The 26,158-nt window shown below is 41.5% G+C and overlaps 1 protein-coding gene across 1 annotated transcript in view; it reads right to left on the bottom strand.

The window, feature by feature from the left end:
• lsamp (limbic system associated membrane protein) overlaps positions 1-26,158 on the bottom strand; it is a 348,196-nt gene that overhangs the window by 39,293 nt on the left and 282,745 nt on the right. Inside the window, exon 4 of the mRNA XM_056283373.1 lies at positions 11,150-11,275. Within this exon, the coding sequence (XP_056139348.1) occupies positions 11,150-11,275 (126 nt within the window). The remainder of the gene's footprint in view (positions 1-11,149; positions 11,276-26,158) is intronic.

Here is a 26,158-nt window from a genome sequence, read left to right as displayed (position 1 = left end):
TATTAATTGCGGCTTTTGTTGTAGACACCACCTCTTTTTATATTTGCATTGGTTGATTTTAGTGCATTTATACAATGGGTGGATGCCAATTTGTTTTTATCCTGGTTGTGGGTGGAGGGTAACCTGTGTCTCTCTCCAATGCTGTAAGTGTATCTGTTTGTAATGCACTAAATCAGTAAAAGATAAATCTCTACTAACATTCGGTTGTTGTGCTTCTTCCTGCTGGTCGTATATCTCAGTAGCCACTAGAGGTGTGGAAATTTCTTGATTCTCAGATGAATTGCAATGTGGGCAATTCTGCATCAATGCAGTGACAGAACATAATCGCACAAAATTATAGCCAACTAACATTGATTGTTGATTTTCAGATCAGATACCGTCGTATTTCTGACCATAATGATGCCGACTAGCAATCTGGCGTCATTATACACACGACCCGCCGGGCAGCGTCTGGGGAACCAAAGTCTTTGGGTTCTGGGGGGAGTATGGATGCAAAGCTGAAATTTAAAAAGGAAGGGCACCACCAGGAGTGGAGCCTGACACTTAATTTGACTCATTACTGGGAAGCTCATCTGGCCCGGACACGGAAAGGATTAAGAGATTGATAACTCTTTCTCGATTCTATTGGAGGTAGTGCATGGCCGTTCTTAGTTGGTGGAGTGATTTGCCTGGTTAATTTGGATAACAAACGAGACTCCGATTGCCCTGTTATCAAAGACTATTGAACAGCGATACACAATACCCTACAAACATTTTTAAATGTGAAATACTCTAGATAGTAAGACCATATATTTTGGGTATATACCCCAAGAATGGTTGAAAGGAGATAAATATTTAATGATATAATGCTGGTGGCTGGTAAAAAGACTCTTACCAGGAAACAGTTATCACAGGAGAGCCCAACTTTTAACACATGGATGGAAATTACAATGGACATCTATAAAATGGAGAGGATAACAGCATCTGTCAATCATGAATTGGAACAATTAGCCTTATACTGGAAAAGCGGTTTGACTACATAGCACTCCATAGGCCTGATTTTATTTTCACAAACAATGATTATGCTGTAAAGAAAAAAATCACTGTCTACCTGTACATATTTTGCCATTTCTTCTTTCTTTTCTATAAGTGGATAAAAAAAAAAAATCATAGATATAACAAAAAAGGCACCAGCATATTCAGCAAAGACGTTCCCAAAAATGCTTTCCTAAATGAACCTGGTAAAGAATATTCACATCTATTTAATCTGTCAGACCAGCCTGATTAAGGTATGTCATGGAACCTCTGTGGATAAACTGTTGTCCCAAAGCAAAATACCAAAATACGAAAGCAATTCTGGATGTTTAGCTGTTTGTACCAATATTATTCATTTAGGGACATCTCTTTGGTTTCCAGGTTTGAGTTGTACAATGGGTCACCTGCTGACTCCTTCAAGGATTGATGATGTGTTGACGGACTGTACAATCATTAATGTGGCAAATGCTGCAGAGGTGATGCTGTGCTTTTGTTAATTCATTGCTGTTTTAGTGGGTATCGTGGCGGATGAAAACATATTCTGCCGACTGCAGACTTGCAGGGATGTGAGACTGTGGGAGGCCATGTTGCGAAGTGGGGACCGGTGCGAAAGCTCTGGCATAATCCAGGAGCATGGTCCGTTGATGGGCTGCAGACCAGGGAGCTGTGGTGTTGGGGATGAAATCCCTTGGGACCTGCAGCGGCTGTCTGTAAACCAGATCAACGGACCAGGACTGGAGGTCCTCCTTAGGGGTGGTCCTGAGGCACAGCATGACCCACGGGAGCCTGTTGACCCAGCTGCTATTCTTGATTCTGGCCCGAAGAGTGGCCTTGAAACTGCTTGCACAACCCACTGGCCTCTGGGGGGTACGTGGTGGTGCGGTGCAGCTTCACCCCTACGCTCTCTGCAACTGTGTTCAGAGCTCAGACACAAACTGTGACCCCCAGTCTGAGGAGAGGTCAGATGGGATGCCGAACTGGGCGACCCAGGTCCTGATAAATGCTAGGGCTATGTCGGTGGACTTCGTCAATGACAGTGGGACGGCTTTTGGCCATCGAGTGGTCCTCTCCACCACGGTGAGGAGGTAAGTAAAACTGTGGGAGGGGGGCAGGGGGCCCACTAGATCCATGTTTACATGGTCAAACCTCCATTTGAGCACCGGGAACTGTGCCAGGGGGGCTCTGGTGTGGCGGTACATTTTAAAGCGCTGACACTCCATGCATGTGTCAGCCCAGTCTCTCACATCCTTTTTGAGCCCGTGCCAGATGAACTTGGCCGCCACTAGTCTTTGAGATGGCTTCTTGCCAGGGTGGGAGAGGCCATGGACAGCGTCGAAAACATGGCGACTCCAGCCAGTGGGAATAACAGGTCAGGGCTGACCCATGGAGGCGTCGCACAGCAGCTTAGTGTCAGCATTGTTGAAAGCCACGTCCTCTAACTGCAGCCCTGTGACAGCCGTCCTGAAAGCCTGCATGTCTAGGTCAGTGATCTGGTGTGCTGCCATTCGGGCATAGTCAAGACCCAAGTGGATGGCCCCTGCAATGACCCGGGAGAGGCAGTGGGTGATGAGGTTGGTTTTGCCAGCAACATGCTGTATGTCCATGGTGAACTCCGAGATGTAGGAGAGCTGTCGTTGCTGGTGGGTGGACCAAGGCTCAGCCACCTTGGCCATCATTGGTCAACGTCAGCGGTTTGTGGTCCACAAATGCCGTGAACTGGCAGGCCTCCAGCAGGGAACGGAAGTGTCGAACGGTGAGGTAGAGAGTGAGGAGCTCCCGATTGAAGGTGCTATACTTCTGTTCGCTAGGGAGCAACTGTCTGCTGAAGAAAGTAAGAGGCTGCCAAGCGCCGTTCACTCACTGCTCGTGCACTGCCCCGACGTGTAGTCCGAAGCGTCTGTGGTAATGGCGATCAGAGCCTTGGGTGATGGGTGCACCAGCATTGATGCATTAGCCAGAGCAATCTTAGTGTCCACAAATGCCTTGTCCCTCTCCGCGGATCAGTCCACAGTGTGTTTGGTGGCCTTGCCTTTCAGGGCCTCATACAGTGGTTGCATGAGTTGAGCAGCTCAGGGGATAACGGATAAGCAACATGATCAGTTCAGTTTCAGTTACCAATGGTTGTTTGTTTTTCTTCCCTTTATTGGCTAATTGACAACAAATTGTACACATGTCCCATTTTTACAACATGAATGACTACAGTGCAAACAAACATGCCAGGGGGGTAGGCCAAATAAAAAATAAAGATATTAAAAGGAAAAGAAAAGAAAAACCTTTAAGATCACAATTCATTTACACATATATTTTACAGTGAATACATGCCATTACAGTTTTTTGGGCCTTTTTATTGGCACTATAATTAATACTTTTAGGTACTGTCCAAAACCTTTATAAAAAACAATAAAAAGGGGTCTTTGGTTTGTAAACTTGCACTTATGTATATAGAATTTAGCTGGAACAATCAATAGATTTATGATATATGCTCTTTCCTCACATTTATTGTCTTAGGCAAAGAATCAGAAAATAATATACTCATAAAACAATGCAAAATCCATGTATAACATGTCACTAATGAATTCTGAAACATCTTTCCATAGAGTCCCAGAATATTACTAATGCCAAAAAAGATGGGGCACAGTTTCTGGAAGAGCTGAGCAAAAAGAACAATTTATATTTATATCAGCCTTAAATTTCTTGAGAAAATGTGTTGCAGGGCAAAATTTATGTAAAAATTTTGTGAGTCAATGACCACACTTTTGACCAAGGAATATTAGAAAAGTTGCTCCAGTAAGTAGTGACACAAGGCTTCATGACAACCTCACTCTGAAACAAAGAGTGAATAGCATTGTTATTATTTTTACAGGATGGTGTGAAACACATTTTCCCACAAAGAGAATCAGCAGGATTAATCAAAGGAACAATTTCTTGAAATAAACAACCCTTGCACAAAATTATAAACCATTAGGAATAGCCCCCATTATTAGAGCAAATTCCTTAATTGTGAAAGGAAAATTGAAACGAGATATGAATTCACTGTAGTTCATACGACGGCCTTCCAGGGTAATCAGTTGACTCATCAAAAGATGTTTCTGTCAAACCAATTCTTCAGAAATATACTCCTATTTTTATATAAGATATCCCCATTATTCCAGATATAATAATGTTGTGGTGAGAAATTGTGCTTATAAATTAATTTCCATGCCAATACAGCCTGTTTGTGAAAATTTGACAGTTTCACTGGTATTGTATTTATTTTATAATTGCATACCAGTAGGAAGGGGAGCCCTCCACTTTGGTAAAAAACAAATTTGGGAATAAAGTTCCACATGGAGGAGTCATTTTTTAAAAAAAAATGCTTTAACCAGTTAATCTTAAACACATTGTTCAAGGTAGAGAAGTCCAAAAAGTCAAGACCGCCATTTTTGCAAGAATTGATAACGGCGTTGCTGGGGAGAGAGACGTCTGGAGTGCCCTACTTAGCTTGCTGCCACTGCGACCCGACCCCGGAGAAGTGGCTGATGATGACTGACTAAATGAATGAATGATAACTTACAGATTTTCTGATGTAATGTATACAATTTTTCCACAAAAAAATTAAATCGGAACTGGTCAATTTTTTTGGCAATTTTGTTATCAAGGAAAAGAGAGGATGCAACATAACCAAGCCTAGAAATACCTTCAGCTTTCGATAGGAGGACACGTCCCTTCAAGGACAGATCTCTTTGTAACCAGCAATTAAATTTATTTTCCGCTTTTTTAATCATTAGACTAAAATTAAGAGTGCATCTGTCTTGTTGATCCTTGGTTACAAGAATGCCTAAATAATTAACCTTTTCCTTGACCGGTATATCATCAATAGAGGTTACGTCACAGCTTTTTAAAGCAAATAACTGAAATTTGTTTAAATTTAGACAGAGACCCAAAGCTTTTGAAAATACATCAATAATTTTGATTGCAGGCTTTACCTGCAGAGCATTTTTCAAGAACAAAGCTGTATCATCTGCCAGTTGGCTTAATAAAATATTTCTACCTGCAATAGAGACACTTTCTAAGTTACCTGATTTTACAAAAGGCTTCTGCAACAATAAGGAAGAGGTAAACAGAGACCGGACAGCCTTGGCATATGCCTCTTTCTAGGCAGAAACTTTGAGTAGTACCATCATTTAATTTCACAGAGCTGTTCCATTTGCATAGAGGATTTTCACTGCATTGCAAAAGTATGTTCCAAATCCAAAATTTTCAAGACAATAAAAAATGAAGGGGTGCCCAGTTGTATCAAGGGCTTTGTAAAAGTCAAGAACAAGTATAAAACTGTTGCAACTAATCAATTCAGAATAATCAATAAGATCAAAAACCAGTCTTATATTGTTGGAAATATGTCTGTACCTCATAAATCCAGATTGATTTTCATCTATAATTGAGTCCAGAACACTTTTAAATCTCATGGCAAACACAATAGTAAACAGTTTATAATCATTACTGAGTAAACTAATGGGTCTCCAGTTGTCAGTTATAAGCACTTTTTTTTTTTGGTTTAGGTATTAGACAAATTACACCCTGTGTCATGCTGGTAGGACGTGTTTTTTTTGTTTTGTTTCTTTTTGCAATGTTCTCTAAAAATACATTCAAAAGGAATGGTGCTAGCAACCCAGAAAAAAAGCTTATAAAAATTCAGAGTAATTGGAGAATCACAAATTAACTAATCCTCCTGGCTAATTGAATTTACACCATCCAAACATTTAGAAAATGTTGACATAACATATCCCCATTGTACTTAGATTTTTATAAAGAAGAATAATAGTCATATAAAACTTGAGATATTCTTTTTATTATCAGTAACCATTCCTGCAATATTCAACAGCAGGACAGAATTATACTTGGCTTGTGATTTTCTAAATTAAAGAAATATGCAGACATCTGCTCACCTTGCTCTAGCCATTTCTGCCTAGATCTTACAAAAGCTCCCTCAGCTTTCATTTTATACATGTCATCTAATTTGCTTTGTAACTCAGCTAATTTTAATCGCTCCTCTTCAGATAAATGTTCTGGTGGGACATTAGACAGGGGTGTGATTTCTGAAATAATCTCTTCTTCTGAGATTCGTCTGGATTTAGCTAGCAGGCTGCCATAATTCCTCAAGTATTTAAAAATTTCAAATTTAAGGAGCTCCCAATTAGTTCCAAAAAATCCTTCCCTTTGAGCTTTGTTTCAGTAGAGAGTAATACGATTTTCCAGCTCTTGTTTTACACTGCTGTGATTTAATATGGAACTGTTCATTTTCCAGTAGGATAATTTTTTTAAACCCATATTCACCAGAGGAAAAAATTAATACTAATGGTTACAGCTCTGTGATCTGTTAATGGTGTTGTTAAAATATTGACTGTAATAGTCTTTATTTAAAGTTTTAGAGACAAGCCAGAAGTCTATATGTGACCGTCTGGAGCAGTCTTTATTGCTCCAGGTGTACATCCTACTATTTGGAAATTTATCCCTCCATATTAAGTCAAACCTTTTCATAAGTAGCTTTAAGGTAGAATTGGATTTGAGAGACGACCTGGAGGTCCTGTATCACTAACCTCATCCATAACGACACTGAAGTCACCCCCTATCAGTAAGTAAGCATCGGGAAATTTAATTAACCAATAAGCCAGTCTACCTTCCAAAGAATCAAGTAGCTGATCATTGCCCTCTTTAGAATTGAAACCATCGATATTGACAGCAATCAAAATTATATTATTAACCTTGACAACCAAACAGACAACATGACCATAAGTGTCACAGTCGGAATGCAAAATGTCTCCTCCAAAATTATTCTTGTATCCGCGATCTCACCCTTTCGGTCACTACCCAAAGCTCATGACCATAGGTGAGGATTGGAATTAAGATGTACTGATAAATTGAGAGCTTTGCCTTCTGGCTCAGCTCCCTCTTCACCACAATGGTCCAGTACAATGTTCGCATTACTGCTGATGCTGCACCAATCCGCCTGTCAATCTCCTGCGTCATTCTACTCTCACTCATGAACAAGACGCCGAGATAATTGAACTCCTTCACTTAAGTAAGACATTCCACCATCAAAACCTTACATCCATGTATGTGAGGTGAGCATTTATAAATGAAATGTGGGGGTGGGGTGGGGGGGGTGGGGTCTTGAAAGGATTTCTTAAGATTGGGGCCTGAACTCAAAATGTACCAATCTTTTCTCACGATGTTTTCAAACTGTTTCTCCAACGGGGAAAACTGTAAAATACATGAAAATCTATCATCTACTGGTGTACTGCATTTGCTATTGAGACATTCATATTGATAAACATTTTTAAATTTGTCAGCAGCATTTTGAATCCAGCTCTGCATATTCTCGTTCTCTGAACCTCTGAGTCAGAACAGAGCTTTGTAGACTGCAATCTTGGTCGGAACAGCAAATACACCGTATCCTGTTAAATTGACTAATAGGCAGACTCCTTTTTAGAGAGTAGGATGAACACTTACCATATAAGATAATGTTTTTGACTGAGCTTTCTATAGAGATCAGCTTTAAGTCCATCGCAATCTTTAAAAATCAAAAGATAGGGAAAATTAATCTTAGAAGAGTCATAGCTCACAGTGAAACAAAGATGGTCATTATTTGCCTGTTGAGCCTTTTTCTCTTTCGCATTTGACTGAGGAAGATCTTACAGATCGAAGCGTTGCCTTAAAAAGAGAATAAAACTATTGGGAGCTTAACAGTGAATAGACCTCACTCCTTTGTACCCTGGTAATGAATGACCAGCAGCTGTCTGCCATTGATCTGCAGGTGTGCTGTCTCACACACCCTGACTCAGTTTAAATTGTGTGTGTGTATATGTGTGTGTGTATTGATTTATCTATATGCGCGAAAGTATCTTTACATTTGCATTCATTTGTGCACACTGGTATGGATGCGGATATGAATAAGAATGTGTTTTGTGTGAGTACACATCCCCCACAATAAGTTTGACGGCCAAACCAGGTAATAGCTGCAGATATGTCATCTAGGCAGGCGAGGCAGCAAGTCTGTGAAACCACATGCTGCCAGACATCATTATCTCCCTCAGCCGTCCCCCAACACTCCTCTGAATGTGTTGACAAAAAAAAAAGGATTTGGGAGGAGAAAACACCTGCAAAATGAAAACAATACAACAGCACCTACAGTAGCATGTCCACAAATGAAGTGAAACCCCTGGCCCCCCCACCATCTCTAGATGTATATACACTACCGTTCAAAAGTTTGGGATCACCCAAACAATTTCGTGTTTTCCATGAAAAGTCACACTTATTCACCACCATATGTTGTGAAATGAATAGAAAATAGAGTCAAGACATTGACAAGGTTAGAAATAATGATTTGTATTTGAAATAAGATTCTTTTTACATCAAACTTTGCTTTCGTCAAAGAATCCTCCATTTGCAGCAATTACAGCATTGCAGACCTTTGGCATTCTAGCTGTTAATTTGTTGAGGTAATCTGGAGAAATTGCACCCCACGCTTCCAGAAGCAGCTCCCACAAGTTGGATTGGTTGGATGGGCACTTCTTTGAGCAGATTGAGTTTCTGGAGCATCACATTTGTGGGGTCAATTAAACGCTCAAAATGGCCAGAAAAAGAGAACTTTCATCTGAAACTCGACAGTCTATTCTTGTTCTTAGAAATGAAGGCTATTCCATGCGAGAAATTGCTAAGAAATTGAAGATTTCCTACACCGGTGTGTACTACTCCCTTCAGAGGACAGCACAAACAGGCTCTAACAGGTACTATTTAATGAAGATGCCAGTTGGGGACCTGTGAGGCGTCTGTTTCTTAAACTAGAGACTCTAATGTACTTATCTTCTTGCTCAGTTGTGCAACGCGGCCTCCCACTTCTTTTTCTACTCTGGTTAGAGCCTGTTTGTGCTGTCCTCTGAAGGGAGTAGTACACACCGGTGCAGGAAATCTTCAATTTCTTAGCAATTTCTCGCATGGAATAGCCTTCATTTCTAAGAACAAGAATAGACTGTCGAGTTTCAGATGAAAGTTCTCTTTTTCTGGCCATTTTGAGCGTTTAATTGACCCCACAAATGTGATGCTCCAGAAACTCAATCTGCTCAAAGAAGTGCCCATCCAACCAATCCAACTTGTGGGAGCTGCTTCTGGAAGCATGGGGTGCAATTTCTCCAGATTACCTCAACAAATTAACAGCTAGAATGCCAAAGGTCTGCAATGCTGTAATTGCTGCAAATGGAGGATTCTTTGACGAAAGCAAAGTTTGATGTAAAAAAAATCTTATTTCAAATACAAATCATTATTTCTAACCTTGTCAGTGTCTTGACTCTATTTTCTATTCATTTCACAACATATGGTGGTGAATAAGTGTGACTTTTCATGGAAAACACAAAATTGTTTGGGTGATCCCAAACTTTTGAACGGTAGTGTATGTCTCCCAACGGCTTTTGGGATCCAGTCCTGCCATGGCAGTGAAATGGCTTTTGGGATGACAAACAGTTTCCCTCTCACCATTTCATGCAGTCTCAGTAAAAACAAAAAGACTTGTGGAGGGGTGGCCTTCCCACTCCTTCTTTAAGAAAAAAAAGAAAAGAAGAAAAGCTACCGTATGGAGGGAAATTTACATAGCACAAAGAAGCACAGTCAATGCAGCCAAATACACAGTGGCCTGAATACCAACTATTGATCAAACATTTCCCCCCTTCAGTAGTCCTCTGTGCATGACTACGCCCATCTGCAACTTTAGGAAAACAAACAAACAAACAAAACAAAAAAACCCCCCAATTTTAAACTCTCTAAGGTGACTATACTCAATTATGTGAGCCATCTGGGCCTTGGGGGCTCTTCTTAAGTGCTGCAGTTAGTGTATGGAAAGGAGATTTTCCTCGCCACAGATCTGTAGCGGAGCCAGCCAAATCCATATGGCTCACAGGATTAGGCAGTACAAACCATTTTCTATACACAAACAGACAAAAGGAGAGAATGCACCTATCAAAGTTGTTCAGCTGCTGGGTGCAGAAAACAGATGTAGTTTAGAAAACATGTCTGCAGCACTGATAAACTACCACAGAGATTGATAAAGACTTGCAAATAGGAAGACTTTCAATCAGCAAGAGATTTTTATCAAACTCAGACGCTGCCCTCTGCAACATCTCCATCCATCACACTAGAAGCTTATCAGCAGTTGGAGATATTTTTCTTCTATCTGTCACCTGAATTGAATGACTGCTACCAATATTTCCAGCAACTGTTACCACAATCTCCTTCACGTACCTACATCAACATTTGCTGCACTATTGCATGGCACCTGTATACCTGTTGTCTTTTATACAAACACTTAAAACAAATACTTCTCACCGTAGTCATGAGTTTTCACCACTTGCCCCCATAAAACACTGTTAGCCAGTGATGAATCTCATGGTAGTCAATACTGTGTAGCTTCGACACAGATAATGGTTGCAAAAGGCTAAACTGGATCATCCTTTGAATGGCTCAGATTTGTTCCAAACTCATGCCTCAATTACCATTTCCATTACAGTTTGATTGTACATTGCAGTCGCAATGTATGCCATTTGTGTTTTTTTTTTTGACCCCCCCAACTGTCAATTGTACCCATCCAATTACCCCACTCTTCCGAGCCGTCCTGGTCGCTGCTCCACCCCCTCTGCCGATCCGTGGAGGGCTGCAGATGACCACGTCTCCTTCAATACATGCGGAGTCACCAGCTGCTTCTTTTCACCTGACAGTGAGGAGTTTCACCAGGGGGCCGTAGCGCATGGGAGGATAACGCTATTCCCCCCAGTTCCCCCTACCTCCTGAACAGGTGCCCTGACCGACCAGAGGAGGCACTATTGCAGCGACCAGGACACATACCCACATCCGGCTTCCCACCCGCAGACACGGCCAATTGCGTCAGTAGGGACACCCAACCGAGCCAGAGGTAACACGAGGATTCGAACCACCTTCCCTGTATTGTTAGGCAATGGAATGGACTGCCACACTACCCAGATGCCCCCACCATTTGTGTTTTGACTTCCAGGCTTGATCAGCTCATAGACAACGGATGGTTTTGGTTTGTCTATGGCCGGCCAACTCAAGCGACACAGCCCACCATGAATCTTTGTTGACTGATGCTTACCTGAAGGGTTAAGGAGCCGCCAGGTGATGGCGGGATCTGGTCTGCCATTGGCCAAACAACTGAGTGTTACATTACTGCCTTCGTTCACCGTGATGTCTTCTGACACTTTGTAGATGTTTGCTGGGACTGTAGAGACAAGAAAATAAGTATTTTAGGTGTATTCAGAGCCCAATCTAGTGTAGCCATGTGAAGATCCTTCGTAACTCTATTTAACAGGCTTACTTATTTTTTGCTTCTGGTAGAGAAGGGGGAAAAAAAACCCGAAGACATTGTTTTGTAAAATTTTCAGCAACTGAAAAGTAACAATGACAAAATTATGACCGTATATGAACCAGCCAGGTTTTGCTACATATGCAACTTCTTTATTGTATATTAAATGCAAAATCGCGAAAACTTTCATCTGCCCGTGGAAGGGCTTCAGTAAGTTTATTTTGATGAAAAGATGATTTCCCCCTGCTGCTATAACCCTCAAAGTTTCTTTCACTTTTCATCCTGGGAACCAAATGAGTAAATTAATCTCTTGCCCTGGGATCCAGGCTCAATACAGATAGTCTCCATTCATGTGAGGAAGCTTGCCACAGATCCTGAATAGTCTCAGAGTTTTTACAAAACTAGTTTTTAATACATGAGCTCAGATTCAGAGGTAAAATGAAGTGTGCACATGCTTGTTCAGTGCGTGGGACGCTGATGTTCAAAGGGATGGAGAGGATTTCATCTGAATGCTGTGTGGAATCATGCCACTGCTTTGAGATTGCCATCTACTCCTCCCTTCTATCGTCTTAATCTCCCACACAGAAATAACAGACTCCTTCAAGGTGGGTGTGTATAGGTGTGTTGGTACATATGTTTGTGCCTCTGTGTGTGTGAGTGAGTGAGTGAGTGACTGACTGACTGAGTGAGTGAGTGTGAGTGAGTGACTGAGTGAGTGAGTGAGTGAGTGAGTGAATGAGTGAGTGAATGAGTGAGTGAGAGAGTGAGTGAGTGTGTGAGTGAGGTAGATCTCTGGTAAAAGAGAACAACTGAATTAAGGTGCATTCTCAATTTTAAACCAAGCCAGCAGCCAAAGACAATCAATCACGGTGGATGAAGAGAGCATATATTACTGTGTTTTCACAAACGGTGGGTGGATGGGGTGGGATGAGGCATCACATATGCAGATGAGAAGGTGAGAATTATAAATAATGATCGATTACTAAGAAATACGATGATCATGAGAGTGTGCAGCATTATAACAAACTGCAACTGTCATTATTCATGCAACTCCCATAAGCTGCAACTGGATTTTTTTCAATCATAATTTCAAAGGTGTGTGTATGTGTGTGTGTGCATGCATGAGTTCGAATGTCCCATAGTATCATTAAGAGTCAATTTGTGAGACAGCCACTCACGACCAGTCAGACATAAACAGTACATAAGCAGCAAACGACCTCACTTCTCTGTCTCTGCTGGGTAAGCAAAGTTAACCTGCCATCCTGCACTGCCATATGTTTTTTTAATCGTCTTAGAAAATTATGGGCAGTATGGGCATACTATTAACTCCAGCTTGAGCTCTGAACTGGGGTTGGGTATGGATTTCCAAAGATGTAGACAGTTTTCACCCCCATACCAAAAAAAAAAAAAAATTGATCTGTCCATGTACATTCGGGTAGAAAGCTGGCACTGTCAAAATAAGAATTATTGGGTGGGCGTTGGTCTTTACAAAGTACTTTCACATTTACTATCTACAGTAGTGATACCGAATCATAAATCTAAGACCGAGCATAGTACATTGAATGCAGTTTTGGGAAGTAGTTCATCAAAATAAATAAATAAATAAAATAAAGATCAGTTACCTGACAATGTTTTTTCAAAAATCTTTTTTTTTTCAATTTTTTGTGAAGAGAAACAGAATATGAATTAAAAAGTCTCTCTATGTTTGTCCTCTAACCTGCCCTTGGAGGTACTCTTTGTGTTTGTCCCCTAACCCGCCCTTGCAGGTACTCTTTGCGTTTGTCCCCTAACCCACCCTTGCAAGTATACCCAACTGACCCAGGACCATCTCTCCAACACCCTCATGAATAAAATCACAGGAAGGGAAAATAATAAACACAAAAGAGGGGAAAAGGAAAGATATCGACTGTCATCAATATCAGAAAGGGTGTCTACAAAGTCTAAGAAAAGCCTCCATGGTTGTGTCCAAACCCATACTACGGCCATAGTACATAGTACCCACTTTTAGAATTCATCTATCCATTATCCAAACTGCTTATCCTTACTCAGGGTCACGGGGATGCTGGAGCCTATCCCAGCAGTCATTGGGCGGCAGGCGGGGAGACACCCTGGACAGGCTGCTAGATCATCACAGGGCCCACACACACACACACACACACACACACACACACACACACACAAACACCTAGGGACAATTTAGTATGGCCGAGTCACCTGACCTACATGTCTTTGGACTGTGGGAGGACACCCATGCAGACACGGGGAGAACATGCAAACTCCACACAGAGGATGACCTGGGACGACCCCCAAGGTTAGACTACCCCGGGGCTCGAACCCAGGACTTTCTTACTGTGAGGCGACCACGCTAATTACTACGCCATCATGCCGCCCACTTTTACTACCATTTATCACTACCATTTTTAGTATACTAGATTAAAGTGTTCTTAGTATGGAATAAAGTAATACACTAAAATTGTCTGGATGTAAAAAAAAAAAATTGCCCCCACTTTATGGTCTCCTCGATCCAACACTTTTATGTTTCCGCCTCGTGTACTTATTTTAAGTGAGGCCAAGTGAAAGAACCGCAATTTGATTTACAAAAAACAATTTTCAAGCTTATTTGTTTTTAACTGTGCTTAAAAATGCCTCTTATCAGCTGCACAACCTTTACTAAGTCGTCGTTCTTTGAGTACAGATTTAAGGTAAAATAAAATGTTCCGTTGTTATTGATCATTATTATTGATTGGTCAATGTAAAGGCATGAGTCTGGTGTACGGTGAGGGGGTAGAAAGACAGTGATGTATAGAGCAGAGGGAAACATGCGGGGCCATTTGGGAATCCCATTTGTTACCGGGAGAGCAAATCTGACATGTGCGAGAGTGGGACATGACAGGAGAGATATTCCCCAGGATCAGGAGGTAAATGAATAATAGAGTAAAAGAAAACAGCTTAGGCCAACACAACACACAGATGCCAACATTAAATTAACATAAAAAAGGATAAAGATTAAAATATAAAAACAGGTCTATGTGGATTTGGTCACCATCCTTTGGGCTGTGACTGATATACAGCTCTACACATAAGTCTCTTCTCTCTCTCTCTCTCTCTCTCTCTCTCTCTCTCTCTCTCTCTCTCTCTCTCTCTCTCTCTCTCTCTCTCTCTCTCTCTCTCTCTCTCTCTCTCTCTCTGTGGCAGCACCTGCAATGTGTGGTTTCAGTTTGATGGCATAACAGTAGATTGTGCTTTGAATGTGGCAGCTGAACAATGACAGGAAAAAAAAAACTTTAACAGCAAGAGTCTGGAGTAAAGCGGAATATTGGACTGCAGATAAGTAATTTAAAGATGACTGCATCGTGACATGTTTGCAGACTGAGGGCTCGGGGATCATCCTTGTGATTGGCACATCATCAGTTTAAATTCCCCGGCTGACATGGAAAGTTGTACTGCAGAGAAAGTGATGGGGTCTCCTATAACCGAAAAACTACTGACAATATGTCAATGAGAAGAATAGTTCACAAAACTTCTGAAGTTATTCAGTGGCTTATGAGACTTCGCTAGTGCTCCTCTAGTAGTTAGAGCTAATGTGATCGACAAATACTCAAAATGAGTTCCCCCCCCCACAGTTATCAAATTGAGTCTTGACTGTAATGCTTGCAGGGTGGTAGTTCTATAAAAAGATTGAATTTAAATGCTACCCCTGTACCTTTATTTGGGAAGATCTCTGTTGACCCTCACACAAACCTGAAGATCCTCCACACAGTTTTTTGTGGTAAAAGGAGGAATATGTTCTTTGGCAACTTGCCTTGCTAAACAGGGAGGTTTACATTCACAGTTTATAGCAAGCACATGGGAAATCTATGCTGCAATCCTTACAAGAGTCCCCAGGACACCATCTATCAGCCAAAAACAAAAAAAACAAAAAAACAAAAACAAAACAGGCTCATGTGTGAATCTGAATAATATCTGAAACACTGACGTAATACAACCATCTTATTTCTTCACATCTGACTGTATTGTCTCAAGAAACAATATTATATTGTTGTCTCGCTCAGATTGTTTCTCCAGCCAGGTTATTATCAGGCTGTGTCTGTAAAGTATTCCCCCAGCAATACTCTCCATTCTTCCTGCTGTCTCTCTCTCTCTCTCTCTCTCTCTCTCTCTCTCTCTCTCACACACACACACACACACACACACACACACACACACACACACACACACACACACACAAAGAATACATCCCTGCTCTCTGTAGCCTGTTGTAACACTTCCCTGTAATACCAACTGACAACACAGCTGCGATCTTGCCAAACAGCATTTTAAATGAAGCCATACAGAGTTATTGTAGGAGTCAAATGACCATGCCACAATGAAGGTGGTGTTTTCCAGATATGGGTGGACGGAGGGAGGGAATGATGCTGGGGCGGAGGGAACGAGATTGAGGTGACAAAGAATCCAATTGGATTTTTTCCCTCAAAAAAACAAACAAACAAAAAACAAAAACAAAAAACGACTGGGCTGCTGCAAATACCAAAAGGATGAGGTGGTGGGTGTCGGGGGGCTGTCGGGTTGGAGTGAGGCTGATTGGTTGAGTAGGATGTGTGACATATGCATTAATCCAAGATAGCACTGGTAGAAATGTGTGGGAGAGGAAACAACTGCTCCCCAACTGATAACCCTGTCACAACCTCTAAACAGTGACTCCGACAGAAAGAGGGAAAAGCAGAGGAAAGCAGGAGAGGAAAAGAATAAACGTGGAGAGGAGAGGAGCTGGGACGGGATGGAGAGTCGAGTGGTGGAGAGCACACAATGGTGAAGTGCGAACGACATTTTGGCTCTCTCAGGCATAGTTCACAGCTCCTGGCCTCCAGCTGTCAGCAGTGAAAGGACAGGAGAGGGGAAAGAGGAGAATTGTAATCTTAGTCATAGGTCAACCTTTGAGGAACAATGTTGGAAAGGTCAGCCTTTCAAAAGCACTTTAACCCTGTAAACAGGGGATGCACAAATCCCACAAAAGAGAGCTGAGTTTTAGGGAACTATATACCTGCAGCTGTAGGCTGCAAGAATAGATTACAATTCAAATAGCATAGTCATGTTTAGCACACACTTATACAGCTGCACACACACACACACACACGCACACACGAAGACCCAAGAGAAATTCCTGATCTATTCTTATAATTTCACGTTTTTTATGGACTCCAAAGTAAAATTAATTTGCTCTTCATGAAATGATACCCAATTATTTGACAGTGGCAAGCTCTGTGGGAGTATTTTCCTCTCTATAGATTAGGATAGTCCACCCCTGGAATAACACCAGGCTCTCTTGAACTAACAATCTCATCTGAGTTTTGGTTATGTTTATTGCCTCAAAAAACAAAACAAAAAAAACAAAAACAAAAACCTAAAAAACAAAAAACAACAACAACAAAAAACCACAACAAAAACAAACAAACAATAATCTCTAATTAAAACCTCATAAATATGCTGACCTTTTTTTCAAACTGTAATTTCAAACTTCAAAGAACGGAAGAAAAATATATATAGAGAGAGAGACACACACAGAGAGGGAGAGAGAGAGAATTTTAATTTTAAAACAGCTCTTTATTGAGCAAGAGAAGAAAATGTTACAATGACATCGTTCAACAATATTAGCAAAGTCACTCCTTTATGTTAACACATCAAAAATAAAAAAAAGAGATCATCTTCCATCACAGAACCCCAGGTCAATTCAAAGGGGGGGGGGGAGAGAGGTAGAGAGAGAGAGGTAGAGAGAGAGAGGTAGAGAGAGAGAGAGAGAGAGAGAGAGAGAGAGAGAGAGAGAGAGAGAGAGAGAGAGAGAGTCCTCCCTATTGAACCATTACAAAGAAAAAGCACAATATTTTGGACCAAAAGTAAACAAACAGAAAGAAAAAACTTCACCAAGATCCTGAAACCACCTTTTTAACAGTAGAACACTAATTGTGTAATAATACATAATAATACATAATAATACATGTCTGAATGTAATCTACTGGTATCTGTGGTGTTGTTTTTGTAGTATGGTGGACTACCGCTTTAGCGTTCTTCATGGCCTAACCGTATCTTGCCTTATGAAAATGTCAACTGAGGAGCAAAGGCAGTCTCCGTGGCTCAGTGTTTGAGCATGGGGATGAAAGTTGTTTTTTTTATGGCAGCTTTTAACTTTTTCTGTCAACTTTGCACTCCTGCCGGTTTTGTTCCTGTGATCATCGGTAAACATTGGAAATTTTTTTCCCACCAATTCATTTTACGCTCTGTATCTTTAGCTATTGCCTCATGTACCACCCTCTACTGGAGGTCTGCTGTCCGTTTTTCAATGGGTAGCTTGTACAGGGACCTCCAGCTGCCTTTCGGGGAAATGTCTGGACCAAAAAAACTCAGTCCACCTCGACTCCTTCATCCCTGCCAGAGAGTGCAGGTTCAGAACCTTAACACATATTTAGTAGACTGCGTTTTTCCCTGCATCCTGAAACTTATCCAGGTGGGGGTTATGGAAGACAGCAAATGACCTCCTCTTTCCTGCCATTCCCCCACAGCTGGGGTGATAGACAGAGGGAAAACTACACTGGCAACACAGAGTTGGTTTTCTGCAAATGTTCTCAGCGATTGTGGAAGCGCAGCACATACTTCCTCCACCACTCTGTTGATCAGCCTGATAGAGGTGATGCTGCTTTGCTCTCAGGACGTCCACAGATGTTTCTGCTCTCTTCATCATTTGGCCCAGTTTGGTGCAGCCAGCCTCTGTCAGACTGGCTTGCAGGCTAGCAGATTGCAGTGTTTGAGTTTTTTTTTTTGAGGTTGTTAAAAAACAAAGGTTCCTCAAACAACTACATGTCCAGAGTCTCATTTGTGGCATGTGCAATCTTAAAAATCTCCCATGCCTGCAGTACAGAGCTGTAAAAAGGTTTCAGTCCAGTAAGGTCCACATCTTCCAGTTGTAATAGAAAACCATAGCCCGATTATCCAGCTCTACTCAGCAGCAAATGAGCTGTATCTAGCCCGCTTGGGCCACAATTGTATAGCAAGCAGTCTTTATGAAGTCCAAAGTCCATTTGAGGGGATTTTGGATTGAATGCTGATTAGTCCCCGCCCCCCTTCAGCCACAGGCAAGTACAGGGCTGCTGCCCGGACCCCAGTGCTGCCCAGATCAAGAAAGTCCAGGATGGTTCTTTGAATGTCCTCTATCACGCCTCTTGGTCGCGTCAGAGCATTGAGACTTTGCCAAAGAGTCAAGGCGACCAAGTTATTGGCAATCAGAACTCTTCCCCTATATGACATCTGGAGTAACAACCATTTCATTTAAACAACCGAGCACACACTTTCTCCTTAGTTCCCTTCCAGTTCTTTGCTTGAAAGCTCTCAGTGCCCAACAATTCTCCCATCACTTTCAGCCCCTCCTTCCCCTACTCAAATCCTTCAGGCAGACTGGGCACTGCCTGATCCCGCTACTGTCCTACCAACAAGGCTTCACTCTTTTCCCTGTTCACCCATGCAGATGAGGCCTTTTCATAAAGAGACAGGGTATCCTGCAAACAGTGAACATCGCCCTGGCTGGAGACAAAAATATTAACATCGTCAGTAAAAGCAGAAACACTAGGGAGATGATCTAAATTGGGGAACCCAGGCACTGAGAGACCACTGATCTGATTTCTCAATCTGCACAGCAAGGGCTCAATAGCTACGCTATATGAGTGTCCTAAAATAGGACAACCCTGTCTTATCCCTCACCGTACAGGGATTGGCCTACTCAGCCCTGCCCCATTTTCACCATACATTGTGCACCACTATAAAATAAACCAATCCAAGCCAGAAACCCATCACCATTACCAAAAGCAGAAATGCAGAAAACTAAGAGTGATCTACCCTGTTAAAAGCTTTCTCCAGGTCCAAACAGACACTACAAAAATTAAGATTGTAAAAATTACACACATCCACATCAACAATGTCTCGCATAAGGAAAATATTGTCCATGATTGTTCTGTGAGGTACACAATAGGTTTGATCTGTATGTACAATTATTTCCAGGATATCCTTAAGTTTGTTTGATAAGGCTCCGGAAAGCACCTTATAGTCTGTACAGAGGAGGGTAACTGGCCTCCAGTGCCTGCAGACTGGGAACTGCTCATACTCTCTACAGTCACAAAAGCCTGTCTCTTCTCAGGCTGGCTCTGTTTCTCCCTATCTAAATCATTATTCTCGGAATGTGAACAGGTGGCACCAGCTGCTGCATCCACAACACCATTTTCCGCCACCATACTCCCGGTCACAGGTCTGCTATCCGCTGCCTCAGCACGAGCGGGGGTAACCCGCTGCCTTGGCACAAGTGGGGCCTCCTGCCGTCTCAGTGGAGTTATCCACCTCTTGCTGTTTATGCGGGCATGCAAAGTGGTTGTGTCCCACATTTCCACGCTCGAAATATTTCAACTGTCCTGAGCTGACATACACCACATAAGAGCCATCACCATTTTTTACTCTGAAAGATAACTCCAATGTTTGTGTAGGCGAGTCCAATAGCATGAACACAGGCCACTTCATAGGCTGCACATGCTTCAGTCTGGAATCTTTACATCCCAAACCCACTATTTTAAATCCACTGGCAAATTTACCAAACCTACGGTGATCTGTGTGGAGGGAACCGATAGCGGGGAGACCTGCACAAACATGTCCCTGATTAACACACCACTCTCTATCAGATGATAACCATGAGGTGCCTCTTTTAAGAACACAACCACTGTTTTGTTCATTCTTGATGCAAAAGATAACTTCTCATATCCTACCTGCTCACCGACAGCCAACAGAACCTCTTCCGCGGTAACGTTACTATCCCGAGAACTATCTTTACTCCCTGCCGGACAGACAGAGGTGGCATCTTGGAGGATGCCATTCCTCCCAAAACACACGCAACAAAACCACTGAAGACTCGCCCAACACTTGGTAAAAGGTATTAAGAAAGCTTACCTGATCATGCACATAGGACAGATGAAGAATATAGGGGAAAATCCAGAAAGAAAGTACAGCAAACAATTCAAACTCCACGCCAATCTCACATGCACTACCCTCACTCGTGCTCACACACCCAACCTTCCCAACAAGCAGTGGAAAGAGCGAGCGAGAGAGCGAGAGAGAGAGAGCAAGGGGGTTAGGGGGGCAGAGGGTAACTAGGGAAGAATATGTTTGTGTAGTTAGTTGTGTGTATAGATGTGAGCTTGTTTTGAGAAAATCATGGTCAGTGCTGTAGTCCTCTGCACTGAATCATTTTTAATGAGTGATGAAAGAAGGATTGCGCTTGTATTCTCGCTTGGCTAACGAACAACCACTTTTCACTTTCCACTCATCAATGTTTAACCTTGTAACAGTCTGATTTGCTAGGGGATCCACCACAGAGAGCTAATTATTTTTCTGTGAGGCAGATGTGTATTTAATGGATGTGAAACTGGAGGGCTTTATTCTTGAGGGATCGGTTTTGTCCTTTAAGATGGCCAGTGGGTTACTCAGCAATATTTCTGCAAGCATAAACAAGAAAATAAAGCGATTTTGCTCACTCCTCCTGCTCTTCCTCTGAAATCTTTTCCATACCCAATTTCCCTTTTATTTCGTCCATTTTTGTTCTCATAACTCTTATCTCAAGTAGACTGTTCTCTGATGTATTTGTGAGAAAACAGTTAAAAGTATGGAAACTAGTACACCAACAACGGCTGCCTGGACTAGACTCTAGTCTTTTGGAAATTAGCTCCTGAACAGGAAGCAGAGATGGCAGCAGGTGTTACCACATGCTACCTCTTGAACTTACATTACACTTACATTCTGGCAGATTGCTTGGTATCAAAGTCAAAATGTTCATTACACTGTAAGGATTACTCTGTCAATATCGATCCTACTCTGAAAATGCACTCAGGTTACAGAAAAAAAATAAATTAAGCTTTTGTATCTGAAAATAAAAAAATCACTCTCCTTCTCTCCTTCCTTAGTCAATTTCAGCCTATTAGTTTGAGCAGCCAAATATTGATATCCATGGACAGAATAATGAATACAAGTCTCTTTTCACTGGTCTCTTCTGTATTTCTTGTAACACCCCCCACAGTCACCACCACCAACACGGCCACCACCACACTACTCCTTGCCACTTCCTACATGTGCCTCCCCCTGGCCATCAATGTGACAGTGGGAAGAGTGATGTAGCAGTGAGTGTGCTGGGAGTAGGCGATTCTGCTCAGCTAATTTGAAACCATTAGAAGATAATCAGCAGAAAGCACTCCTGGCTTTTAAGCTTTTAGCTTTTAGTGCATAAAAAAAACTTTGCTGCCAATTACCTGCTTTCCGTGTACTAGGGTCAGTCCAAAAACTTTGCCTAGAAAGTTTAAAAAAAATGAACAATATACAACTACAAGACAAGAACTACAGGTACGGTAATTGTATCAAAATCCAAAATGGATTTATAGTGTGTTTGTGTTATTTAAGACTGCTTTACGTGATCTTGTCTCACTTTGTTCCATTTTTTTTAACTCCTGAGATATCGCTATAGGTTTCTAAGATTTAACAATATATTATTCTTATGAGTAGGCATGATTTTATATGGTTATTTTGCCCAATATTAAGTAGTTAAGTATCACAATATCATAAATTATTTGGACTTTATTATTCGGATTATTGGATATAATTATTCTTATAGGGACCCTACTATACAAACAGAGTCACGTTATGTTTGCAAAGTCTACTTATAGCAGCATTACGAGCAATGCTTGTTCAATAATTGAACTATTTAAACTGGCATTTGCATTATGTTTGTGATTGTGTAGCTTGCACAGTACTCCAATGTTACTGAACTGATACATCTTTAGTAGCTGATCGGATCTAACTGGTGTTAATATTATGGTAGATTATTGTGAGGAGTCTAATGCTTTTTCTACACTTCTGAGACTACCATGATGGTTTATATCAGAGACAGCAGTCAACACACCTTTAACGTGTTGCTTTTATACACCAAAAACATTACAATTATGTGCCCATGTCAGCAACATGTTTATCATGTCTGACTTAAAAAAAACGAGTAAATTCAGCACTCAAAGGAAAAATTCGCAGATTTTCAACCTTATCTCTGTCTGTTTATCTGCAACAGGGATAGCAAATGAAAAAATACCTGCTGTTGTTTCTGATTGTTTCTTCATCACTGGGGTGGCAGTGAAATAGTTTTTTTTCTGGCCGCCAAGTAATGTGTAGTGACGTCATTGGGTGGCTGGAGAAACTAGTTTCTAATACTTTAATCTACTCTAAATACTGTTCAAAGAACACATCTTCATTCTCTCGGCCAAGCTATGTCATTACATACTCTAATAATACATTTGTAGATGTTTATTCTATTTCTTGTTGTTTGCTAAACTACAGCTAGTGTGCTAATGTAGTTATCGCACGCTTTATTTTAAATGTAAGATGTCAGAGTAGAGTGGTATCAGTGCCAGTGGATCACAAAGACAAAAGCAGAACTGAACCTTAAGATTTATAACATCAAGGACCATTGCCATAAGATTTAGAAGAAAGGAAGAAAGCTTCTTTATTTTGTCATTGTAATCTTACACCGATTGTGTTCTCTGATTGTAATCCATCCTATTGTGTAGGAGCAGTGGGCAGCTGCAGCGCCAGGGGACCAACCAGTGGCGCCCCCAAGGGGTGGCCATGGCCACCCTGATACTATCCCTGGCCCCCCCACTGCCCCCCCCCCCAGCCACGAGTTGCATATGCTTCTGATTATGCATAATATGCTTCTATCTGATATTTTCATTTTTCATTTCTGGACATATACAATGTAACAAGGACATGTCTAACCCGTTACAATATATACAGATACATGACACATTGAAACTCAAAATGTTAACTGTACCGGTATTAGTCCATTCAGTAACATTAACTGTGAAAAATAAGAAGCCAAAGTTTTTCAGTGTGTGATTCCTTAACTTGACAGTTTTCAGCTAGCCTATACAGAATACTGCAACAGCATGATAGACTTCCTGAAAGGCAGTCATGGCTTTTGGTTTTGGTGGGCCACCCCAAGATTTGCAGTGGCCCCATTTGGCCACCCCTATGAAAAATTTCTGGGGGCGCCACTGGGACCAACTCCAGTTCTTCTTTCCGTTGCCTTGGTCAGGGGCACAGACAGGCGTATTAACCCTAACATGCATGTCTTTATGATGGTGGGAGGAAACCAGAGCACCTGGAGGAAACCCACGCAGACACGGAGAGAAAATGCAAACTCCACATAGAAAGGACCTGGGGCTCGAACCCAGGATCTTCTTGCTGTGCGGCAGCAGTGCTAACTACTGGGCCACCGTAATGTTATTTCTTTTTTAATTCCTGAAGCATCCTCTCTCTAGTTAACTTTCATTACTATAGACCAATGTATGTTGATAGCCATGCGTGATGCTAGGGCATCAGGTATGGGGGAGCTCAATTTGCGAAACATTACAGTAAAAGTAAAAACAAAGCAAAGGAATGCATTGTTTTAAAAAAATTAGCTTACCCTGTTGAGTGTTAAGACCAATTATTTATATCCTGTTTTAAGTGCTCAGTAAACCAACCCACCGCTGTTTGAATCTTTGGCGCTGAATTGTGACTCATTTATCATATAGATAGATAGGATTTATGTTTTTTTTTTCAGTGATCATTTTGGGGAAGCTAAGCTTTCCCTACCTTCTTAATAGCACCATCTGTTTATAGCAATTTTCCATGATGGCAATATAATACTGCAATGTAAAAATTTAAGTATTTCTTTTGGTATGTCCCATATTCCTAAGAGAATCCTATGGTGCATCAAAGCTATTGCAGTAGGACTCAGAAATGTCCTTCTGAGTCCTCTAACCAGAGCCACACCGCCTACCTGAGCACCACAGAACCTCTTGCTTTTCATTTATGCGCCCAGGTTAACAGGCTGGAGCAGCCACACAGCCTGCAGCCATGCAACTCTGGAGAATAGAAGTGATGCCTATTTTTCTCTGCTTGAGGCGCGTGGTTCAGCAAAAATAGATAGTGAAAATGATCTCTTGATCGTCATATTGACATCATACCGACCACATCACATTACATAACTGACACATTTCACTATATTTTCAATGCCTCTATCTGCAGAATGTCACAGACATGACAAAATATATATATTTTTAAATTCATAATGCATAATATAATACATTTATATGATGATCTGAAGAGGTGGGACTCTCTTTATGTGTCTTTACAAGGCAGAGTCACAACTATCAAAATGAACATTTTACCTCGGATTTAATTTTTGTTTTTCTATGATTCCCCCTAGCACCACCACCTAAATTTATTACAGAAATGCACTCCCTCATATCACAGTTATCTGGGAAGGAAAGTGTGCACAAATCAAACCTACAACCTTACAAAGAACCAAACTCACTGGAGGCTTAGTTGTCCTGAACCATATTATTTATTATTATGCTTTTCAAATTAGACTGCGTGGGTTTCCTCCGGGTGCTCCGGTTTCCTCCCACAGTCCAAAGACATGTAGGTCAGGTGAATCGGCCATACTAAATTGTCCCTAGGTGTGAATGTGTGTGTCGGCCCTGTGATGGAGTGGTGGCCTGTTCAGGGTGTCTCCCTGCCTGCTGCCCAATGACTGCTGGGATAGGCTCCAGCATCCCCGTGACCCTAAGCAGGATAAATGATTTGGATAATGGGTGGATGGATGGATAATAATTTATAATTTAATGAAATGAAATGAAACATTCAATTATTGATGGCCATTATCCAAGGCAAACTCGATGTAGAAAGATAGGCTGGCAGTTGCAGTGCTGCAGTAGCAATGGTGTCTGTGATGACCCCACATGCATGCCAGCCGCAGTAGTTCAGCAAGGTGGCCCTCACGCATAGGTAAAGGTAAGCGGTGTGGAACAGGCCTAATATTTCAAATTTTCTAATAATAGTTATCCTCTAATATTAATCAGACATTCACTTTTGTCCACTGGGGTTGCTCTTGGGTCAATTCTGAATCTGAACGCTGTCAGACTCAGTCATTCACAATGTTGTGTGTGCGTGTTTGTGTGTGTGTGTGTGTGTGTGTGTGTGTGTGTGTGTGTGTGTGTGTGTGTGTGTGTGTGTGTGTGTGTGTGTGTGTGTGTGAGTGTTGGTGTGTATGCTGCCTTTCTCTGCCACTCCCAACAAGTGCCTTGACCTCAACAGGCAATTTGTTACCACAGAAACTGAGAGAATGACAGAGGGGCCATTCAACGTCTGAAAAGGAGAGGCCATTATTAATTCACATGGCCTTCTCTGGATTAGGGTACTGGAGTTCAGATGGAGATGGCAGCCTGTATTTGCACACGCACATGCACACGCACACGCGCACACACACAATATAATCATGAAGATATATCTCTAAAACTCTTTTAAGATTATTATTTTATTTATTTATGTATTTATTAATTTATTATATTATCTATTATTATTTAATTTATTTTTATTCCTTTTTAAGATATCTTTCAATATTAAAGCTTTCTCATTCTCAGTTGCAGTCCCTCTGTTTGCACTCAGTCCCATATAAACACCTATACACCTACAAACGTGGGCACAAGCACACTTACACACACTTACACACACTTACACACACACATACACACTTACACATCTTGTTTTCCAGTGCTCCTATATGTCTTCATGCTGTCTGACTCACTGTTGATATCCGCTCCTGATCCCTGAACATAATTCTGCATTTCCTAAGCTGCAATGAATGCACACGTAAACACACGCAGTAACACTTGCACACAATCATCCTGT

Source organism: Lampris incognitus, chromosome 7, assembly GCF_029633865.1.
Source record: "Lampris incognitus isolate fLamInc1 chromosome 7, fLamInc1.hap2, whole genome shotgun sequence".
Lineage (NCBI taxonomy): Eukaryota > Metazoa > Chordata > Actinopteri > Lampriformes > Lampridae > Lampris > Lampris incognitus.
The sequence above is the reverse complement of the archived record's forward strand: the minus strand, read 5'-3'. Positions and strand labels throughout refer to the sequence as shown.